The sequence below is a fragment of the Saccostrea cucullata genome, unplaced genomic scaffold (assembly GCF_032062105.1).
Source record: "Saccostrea cucullata isolate Sc308-1 unplaced genomic scaffold, CSIRO_AGI_Scuc_v1 ctg18383, whole genome shotgun sequence".
Taxonomy (NCBI): Eukaryota; Metazoa; Mollusca; class Bivalvia; order Ostreida; family Ostreidae; genus Saccostrea; species Saccostrea cuccullata.
Window position 1 is genome coordinate 1 of NW_026940145.1, and position 9,989 is coordinate 9,989.

Consider the following 9,989-nt stretch of genomic DNA (forward strand, 5'->3'; position numbering starts at 1 on the left):
AACCAGCATAACACATTTCACTGCAAAAAACAGCTTTGTGTGCAACCAGCATGGAAAAATAGGAATCCAAAATGAACAGTACTGTATAGTTCAAATTGGAAAAAACTGATCATTTTCGTCTAAAAAACCTTCCGCCACAAAATATAGTCCCTAGCTTAATTCTACTTGAGTGGAATTTAATCGCGGTTTTTTCATTGAATATAGTTCAATTTGCATTGTAGAATTTAGTTTCATTGTTAGAACTTAAAAATGATGCTTAATTTTATAAATAAAGGACCTGACCGAAATACGCTCAAAATCTCAGGATCAAATGTCCTTAAGCACATTTTATTGCATTTTACAGATTTTTTTTTTTCATTCCATAAAATATTTTAAGAATCGCGAATCTCTACCTTCATAAAATAACATATGCATCATTGCGTGTAATTTTTGTTTGGGGACTTAAAGTACATCCATTAAATTATAAAGAAGACACCAGTATTGATATACAAAATATAGGTATGTTCTTTATAAAATTGTGTGTTTGATTTTATTCTCATTTCTTTGTCTTTAGTGATGTGATTTCTTTGTAGGTGCCTACAACCACAAATACTTTATTGGTTTCCTTCTCTTTCTCCTGTTTATGTTGTCGTGGTGTGTTCATGGAACCTTGGCTTGTAAGTTATACACATACATGTATTTAAAGTTACTGGTACAAACATTTGTATAACCCATATGATACATATTTTTTATTCAAGACAAATTAAATTATGATACAGATGTTTGTTTCTGAAAAGTCTTCATAATATTAGAGAAATTTGATTATTTTGACAGATTGGAGAGTTAATTGTCCGTTTGATATCTATGAGGACGGAATTACTGGTATCCTGTACAAAGTCCTGAGGACCTCCCCCTGGGTGTTCTGGGTGGGGACGAACGCTATGATTCACATTGTGTGGGTGACTGTACTCCTGTCTTGTCAGCTTTATCAGGTAGGCTTATAAAGTCAGGGATTTATTGCAGTTTATCTGCGAGCCTTGACTTATTTCAATCATGTACAGCTTTACAGGAGAACAATTTTATCAGGACACAGACAAGGTATTCAGATTGCAGAAAGTGGGTGCTTCATTTATCTGGAGCCAGTAATTTTTAAGAACATTTTTGTCTATTATTTTCATTTCTGTTATTTTTCAATAAGTAGTTTATCACAGTTAGATCTGTGTGTTTTAAAAATTATTTCACAAATGATCTGTAGCTCTGAATTTTCTGTACATACAACATTCATTTAAAACAAGGGAAATGGAATATCTTTTTATTCCCGTTATTTATAGTAGAGTTGTGATTTGTTGTAGGTGGTTTGGCTTGGGATGACCACAAACGAGAGAATGAATCATGGGAGATACAAATATTTATACGGGAACTTCTCGGAGAGTCACGGCCAAGGCCACAATCGTAGAGGTCATGGTCACAGTCACGGGCCGAGCGGGGAATCTAAACAGAAAGGACAAAATCCATTTGAGTAAGTCACTTACATTATCTGGTTCCTCTGTACTGCTACACATTACACAATTTGTTTGTACACACTGAAACTACAGCTTTCAAAAAAAAAAAAAAATAACGCAATGCTTAAATATTTCTTCCAATGTTTTACGTTTACATTATGATTAATTAGTTCTTCAATTTCAATGTTAAAAATTGGAAAAATGCCTCAAATAGGGAGATTAACATTGGTTGTAGATTTATATTCCATTGTGCCTTTCATGATTTGATTTGATCAATAAAGAAACATTATGTGATATTTAAAGGGCAATATTTACATAAAAAGTTATCCCAGTTTATCAGTATTTACATTTATCTTGATGCTACTTTTTAAAAAAATCAATCAAACATGCTTGAAAATCAGTGAAATAAATTGTTATCATCATAAAAAGGATTGATTTGTTTTGTGTTTGCAGCCGTGGACCAATCAGAAACCTTGTTGACATATTAGACTTCCAATTCTGTGGATTGAACCGCCCCAATAGAATAGATTGGATGAACCTTTATTCTCTACCTGGACAAACTCCACCCCCTCTAGGAAAAATGAACTTTGGTGTAGCAAGAGAAAATTACCAGTTTGTTTGATGATGTGAACATCTTTATGTTACCTTTAGTCACAATAGTCAGTATAAAAACTGTTCTCTATCAACACTTGTAGGGATGTATTTATATCTTTAATTGTTTGTTATTTTTAATACTTAATTCCATTTTTCTTTTTTATCATGTTACATTTCATATCAAAATTAGTGAAATCTATCAAGACAAATGTTATTATTGTTGTCTAAACAACAAAGTTGTCTAAAATTTACAGTTGAAAACAGAGAGGAATTTTTTTTTTTTCCCGAAAGGCTGATGTCAAATTTATGATTTACTGCTTCAGTAGTTACGACTCTTTTTATTAGTCCAACTCTTTCACTGCCATACTATCTACAGTTTAGGCCCACCTCACAAATTTAAATCAGTTATATAATTTTTTTTTCTGTGGCACATTTACTTACCATGTATAGTGTTTGTTTAAAACATTCAAATTCAAGACTGACAATTTTATTTGGTCAAAAAAACTTGTCACCATTTCTTTGATTAATTTTGATTGTTAAGTATCCAAAGGTTTATATTTCAAGTGCTTAACTGTATCAAGAGGTTGTTGAGAATACTCTCTGAAATGAATAGATTCTTCACACGCTCGGAAATGAGAAGATTTTAGATGTGTACATTCCACGACAGACCCTATAAATATCCATTTTATTGGAGGAAGTTTTTATAACTGCTGTTAGAAAAAAAAATAGGACAGATACACACCAAAACCATTCCTACCACAGAAATGTTGAATGCATTAATCTTGTGTAATGATCAATTTGCATAATATGGATTTTTACTGAGGCAGCTTGCATTGGTAGATTTGCTTCTTGATCAAACTTGAACACCAAAGTTGTAACAATATTCCAACTTTTCTTTATTAATACAATTGTTTTCTCCAAAATAGAACAAAACTCTTGGGAGGAGGTGGGGAATATATTGTGCAGAGCAGAAAAATTAGTATAAATAGTTAGTGTCATATTTCATGTTTTCATTTATACCAAGAAAAGAAATCTTGCATAAAAATGCACATGAATGTAGAAATCCAGCAAGATTTTGATGCATTGGTTTTGATGAATTTCAATTTAAAGCTGAACAAGATTTGTAACATTTCTCTTCTGCTATGTAAGGCATTTACTGGTTTCGATTTAGTGTAATAAACATTTCATTCCCCACCTGAAAGGAGGGATATATTTAGCAATTGTAAAATACTGTACTCAGTAATGACAAATGTAACTGCATGCTTCTAAAAGGACTGGAGAAAAAATGTGAATCAGTTGCATAGGTTAGTGCAGAAAAGCACATCACAAACATGTATAAACAGTAAATGTAATCAAAATAAATGCAGGATAACCTACTAGACCATGTATTGGCCTTGCAAGTATCTGTGACATGAATGCAGCAAGTTGCAATCAATGTGAGGGGTATACTCAAGTGCTGATATATGAGATAGGAAAACTAATGAGGCTTAAGCATATTGACAAGTTATGTTCAGCTTAAAATTGTTCAATCCACACTATGCAAAAGGTTAATTGAATTATATTTTTATTTTCACAAATGTTTCGTTTTAATTGAATGGTGATTCTTGTTATTTAAAAGTACCAGCATTACTTGATTTTGCTGCCGATTTTCTCATGTTGACTGAATGCCAAATCAGGACAATCCAGAATGAGTCTGAATGAAGTATTATAAAAATATCAATATTGTAGTCACCTTCAGTGGCACTGGTAAAGTGTGCATGTTTAATATGACATGTTTACATGTTGAAAACCCTCAATTAGTGCTCAGTTTGATCCAACACTTCTTTTTTTTACTGCCACCCCAAATAGATGAGCTTCAGGACAAAGAGAGCTGGCTATCAAAGTTTATTCTTAAATTTTCAATTGTAAAATGTCGCAATCCAGTCTGTTGATTGTGTTTAAATTTTATTTGGTATTTTTCAAATCTTCATATTAAGTTTCCATTCACATCCAGTCTATGGTACAATGTTGTTCAGGTATTGGATATAATATTGTAAATACTACTTTGTTTTATTTATTTTGTTTACATTACAATGCCAAAATGTATTGCCTTTATGCTTTTCCTTTTTTTAATTTGTAATTTTTTTGTATCATTATTACTTGTTTATGAAGAATATACTCTTAGTTTTGTCAAAGTATGTGTGGATTATAGTGCATTTACAATCTCTGTAGAATTCATCAAATTTCACATGTATATACAATCTGTAGCAGGAAAAAAGCTGCCAGAAATAGACCAGAGGCCTGTTCAGCAGAGCGAACGTTTGCAAGCGCTCGCCAAAATTCCTTATACCTCCAGTAGTTATTATGGCGAGTGTTCACTCTTTAACAACATTTCTGTAGCAAGAAATTGTAAAAACATCATTCTAAAGTATACATATAAATTCTGTCTTTTACAAGGGGTCTGCCACAAAAAAAGGATGTACTGAGTTTGTTTGGAAATAACAAACGCACAAACATATCTTGCTTAAAAATAAAACCAGAGAAGAGTTTTTTATCAAAACTTTTGAGTAATACCAGATAACAAGAAAAAAAATGAAATATATATACAACATGATGAAATATTTATGTGATTGTGCTTTTTTTCCTTGCACTGTGCCATTTCAATAGAATGGATGGACATTTTGCTTGTTATTTTTGCAGATTCTGTTATGTATGATTTAATCACAGAATTTTTTTTTTATACTTTTATATCCAGTTTCTGTTCTGTGATATCGTTATATGTAATGTAGCATTTCCCTCAATCTATCTTGAAATAAATAAAATAATGAAATCCTGAATTATTAGGGTTATATATTTAGTAAGTTGTTGCAAAGATACTGCTAAAAGAGTAAATTCATAGCCAAATGTGCATGTATTATAAAGAAAATCATCTTGTGAATAGAAGTATGGAACAACATTTCTTGTTGAAACAAAGACTATGTAATGTTACTGATGTACTTGGGGGTTTCCACAAATTCATATAGCAGATGCTTCATATAGAAGCTAGAACTCGGGAACGAAAAAAAACCCCAGAAAATCGGAGTACCTACTTTACGCAATAAATCAGACAGAAGGCAGTAATGTATATAAATGACACTTTTCAACAGAATTTTGATTTATCATTGATTTTCCTCAGATCTATATACCGGGGTATTGTAAACGTCGACATCTTCGGGGAAAAATGCGGGATCCGCGCTAGTAGATATTGACCTATGTGTAAAATGCATGACCGTAGGAACCGAAGATTTTGGACATGAATAAATTTGTCAGTTTTTTTTTTAGCTCTACTGGTCAGAGACCAGAAGAGCTTATGCGATAGTAATGCGTCCGGCATCCGTCCGTCTGTCTGTCTGTAAACAATTTTTCAAAATGCTACTCCTCGTACAGTTTTGGTCTGATTTCAATATAACTTGGCACACAAGTAGACTACACTAAGATACATAATTCTGTACATCGGTTTTTGATTTCATTGAACGGTGTTGCCATGGTCACTAAAAATAGAAATTTTAGAACATGATAGCAAATCTCTCATTACATGGTTCTCTTCAAATAAAATGCAAGCCAATCCTGAAAAATTTCAGGCAATTTCTATTGGATATAAAACACAAAGTAAAACATTGCGTTTGATTTAGATGGAATCAAAATTCCTTGTGAGGATGAAGTTAAGCTGCTAGGTATAACCATAGACTTCAAGTTGTCTTTTGATACACATATTACAAACATGTGCAAAAAGGCTGCAAGGCAATTAAATGTTCTTAAACGGTTAGAAAAGCACTTAACTAAGTTAGGAAAACTTACAATATATCACTCTTTTATCATGTTAAATTTTAGTTATTGCCCCTTAACATGGCATTTTTGTACTGAGCAAAACACTCGCAAAATAGAGAAAATTCAGGAAAGAGCACTAAGATTTATTTATGAAGATTATAAAAGTTCTTATGAAAGTCTTTTACATAAATCTAAACTACCATCTTTGAAAACCAGAAGAATGCGTGCCATTGCTCTAGAAACCTTTAAAATTTTCCAAGGTTTAAGTCCCTCTTTTTGCAAGATTTTTAAAAATAATTCATACAATTTTAGATATACAAATACTGCAGAACTCCCAAGACCAAGAACAACAAGGTGTGGGATGAAATCATTTAGGTATGAGGCAGCAAAGCTCTGGAACTCTCTGCCCAATGAAGCCAGGCAATTCTCCTCATATAATCAATTTTCAAATTATATCTCAACTTGGTGCGGAGAACTACATTGTAAATGCAGCTCCTGCAGACTCCAGACTTCTATGCCTCATACCTAATGTTTTAGTTTATAGATGATCGTCTTAAGATATTATTAATTTATTTATTTATTTATTTTCTTTTTTTTACAGTTTTGTGCTTTCTAAACTTTGAAATTTGTTTTAAGTACTTGCTGTTTTCTTATGTTGACTCCTTTTATTTTTCTTTGTGTGTTGCTCAAATGTTTTGTCTTTTATTTATTTCTTTTTATGTCTGTTTATCAATGTCTTTGGTTACACTTGTGTGTTTAAATGAATTTCTGTCTTTAAACTCTAATGTGATAATTGTGCTCTTATGTGTATATACGTACATTTTATTATAAATATGTTTTATGTTTCTAGTCGGTAAAAGAGCTTTATAGCTCATGTACTACTACTACATAAATATTTTGTCTGCTCGATTGGTTTGGTAGGGTAGACTTAGAAGGCCTTCTCAGCCTTCCACGTCAGAGGTAGAAGGATAGCATTCTAATATGGCGTCAAGCGGGTGGGTGATAAACCAAACTTTGCAGTTGCAAATAAGTATTTTTATCATGTGTGAAGGGTAATTCTGTTAAGAAGCATTTTTCTGTTATGTAATTGCAGTAAAATCAACCATCGAACACGGTTTCATAATTTACCATGTAATATGGGGTGCAGATTTGAGCCGTAAATAGGTCCCTGATTTGACCATAATTATTTTTATTTTATTTTTATTTTATTTTTTTATATATGCTCTTTAATATTCTTCTATCTCAGACAATTGGTGTTTTAAATCTTTCTTTACATAAATAAAAAAAAATTCTCAATACTATTATTTTCAATTAATTTCAATTAATTTTCCACTCTTAATTATCTCTTCAAGTTTCTCTTTCGAACTAACACGCACTTCAGTAATCCTTTAAAAAACGGATTCAAATTCTTGAAATTCAACAACTGCAGTAATTCAAAACATTGCAGATAATATTCCATCGTATTCAATACCCTTCTGAACACTCCATTTTGACATACATATTCCAACCCTTCCAACATTCCCCTCTGCTTCCAGAAGGGTCCCAATCCAGTGGGCCCGACGTCTAGCAAAGATGGACTGGCTTAGCTTCTGTACATTCAATAGGGGCCCATTCGATTGGGACGGGCCCACTCGATTGGGACCCTTCTAGAAGCAGAGGGGAATGTTGGAAGGGTTGGAATATGTATGTCTAAATCGAGTGTTCAGAAGGATATTGAATAGGATGGAATATTATATGCAATGTTTTGAATTACTGCAGTTGTTGAATTTCAAGAATTTGAATCCGTTTTTTTTTTAAGCATTAAATGTTAGTTCGAAAGGGAAACTTAAGATAATTAAGAGTGGAAAAATTAATTTAATATTATAGTATTGGGAATTTTTTTTTCATTTATGTAAAGAAAGATTTAAAACATCAAGTTTCTGAGACAGAAGAATATTTAAGAGCATGTAAAAAAAAAATAATAATAATTATGGTCAAATCAGGGACCTATTTACGGCTCAAATCTGCACTCCATATTACATGGTAAATTATGAAACTGTGTTCAATGGTTGATTTTACTGCAATTACATAACAGAAAAAATGCTTCTTAACAGAATTACCCTTCATACATGATAAGAATACTTTTTTGCAACTGTATTTTGTTTTAAGTTTGGTTTATTTACAATAATAAAAATCCCCCAAGTTTTCACCAAACCGCTTGACGCCATATTAGAATGCTATCCTTCAGCTATCCTTCCATCTCTGACGTGGAAGGCTGAGAAGGCCTTCTAAGTCTACCCTACCAAACCAATCGAGCAGACAGAATGGTTATTCTGGAATAAGAAGGGTCCCAATCGAGTGGGCCCCAGAAGGAGATGGGAATGTCGGAAGGGTTAGAATTTGTATGTCTAAATCGAGTGTTCAGAAAGGTATTGAATACCACGGACTATCATCTGCGATGAATGTTTTGGATTACTGCAGTTGTTGTTTTTTAAGAATTTGAATCCTTTGATTTAAAGCATTAAATGTTAGTTCGAAAGGGAAACTTGAACAGATGGTTGAAGAGATAACTAAGAGTGGAAAAAATATATTTAATGTAATAGTACTGGGAATTTTTTTATTTATGTAAAGAAAGGCTTAAAACGTCAAGTGCCTGAGACAGGAGAATTTTAAACTATACATGACTGTATCATGTGTATAATTTAAAAATAATTATGGTCAAATCAGGGACCAAAATACGGGTCAAATCTTCATCCCATATTACATGGTAAATGAAACCGTGTTCGATGGTTGATTTTACTGCAATTATATAACAGAAAAATGCTTCTTAACAAAATTATCCTTCACACATGATAAAATACTTATTTGCAAATGTATTTTGTTTTAAGTTTGGTTTATTTACAATAATAAAAGTCCCCATAATTTTCACCCGCTTGACGCCATATTAGAATACTATCCTTCCGCCTTTGGGGTGGAAGGCTGAGAAGGCCTTCTAAGTATACCCTACCAAACCAATCGAGCAGACAGAATGATTATTCTGAAACACGAAGGGTCCCAATAGGAGTAGGACTGCTTTATATCAGACTGATTTCCAGTTTCCCCAAGTAGGGACGTCATGCATGTATTACCCCAGTGTTTTGTTAAAGCTGCTTGGTCCGATTCTAATCACTAAAAAATATATTCGTTTTTCTTCTTGAAAAATAATTGTCCATAAATTATTTCACTTTTTGTCAAATTATATCCAAAAAGTCTTTTTCTTTCAAAAGATATCAAAATTCAAAAGTTAAAAAAATAATTTTTGTTAGGTCACACAAAAAATAATCCTATGTTGATATCGCGTGAAATCACCTGCGAAAAATTAAATTTATCGCTTACATGTATATCTCATGAAGAACTAACCCGATCATTTTTTTCACATAAAAGTACTTATACATGTACACGGACAATATTTTAGCCTTCGTTACTAAATTTCCTTTAAAATAAATATCTGATTTTCCGTTATTCTTTAAATATGCATATTAATATAAAAATTACTATGGATTATATTCAATGACTTAGGCTTCTACTAATGAAAAAAATACTCGGGTTTGAATTATCTTCATACTTAGATAAAACCGATAAATTTATTTTTTTCAAAGGTGACTTCACAACAGATGTTATCTTCCCGCCAGCAACTTCTGTTTGTCAATAAGGTTTTTGATCAATGTTTTCCACGTAAGGATTGTTGTAATAAACTATTTAATCAATCTTATAATTTATTTTTATATATCATCTATGTAATGACGTACTTTTATTGTGTAAGATAATATGTGCCTGTTTCGGATTAAGCGGCTTTAAAGGTACTTGGACACAGATTTGAAGTTAATATTTTCTCATTTTTTCTGTATAATATCACGAATTATATATTTTAATAGCATTTCACACAAAAATTAATTAAAAATCTTATTTCATTTAAAAGTTATTAAAACTTTAAATTTTTTGCGGGTTTGATTGACACATACTTGCACTTTCACAAATTTTAACTTTATTCTTAATCCTTAGGAAAAGTGGCAATTTTGATGTGTTTTAATGAGAAATATTAAAACTTTTATCAAGAAAAATAATTCTATTCAGAGTAGAAATGTTAGAAAGCAAAACATCTTCACAAGT

At 31.8% G+C, this 9,989-nt stretch overlaps 1 protein-coding gene across 1 annotated transcript; it reads left to right on the forward strand.

Moving 5' to 3' along the window:
• Nucleotides 1-572: 572 nt before the first annotated feature.
• LOC134254885 (palmitoyltransferase ZDHHC17-like) lies at nucleotides 573-2,156 on the forward strand (the record flags this gene model as incomplete). Its single annotated transcript, XM_062737416.1, has 4 exons — nucleotides 573-656; nucleotides 814-971; nucleotides 1,332-1,498; nucleotides 1,935-2,156. Coding segments are annotated over 4 exons (578 nt in total), but the record flags the coding sequence as incomplete, so codon positions are not given.
• Between the last annotated feature and the right edge of the window lie 7,833 nt (nucleotides 2,157-9,989).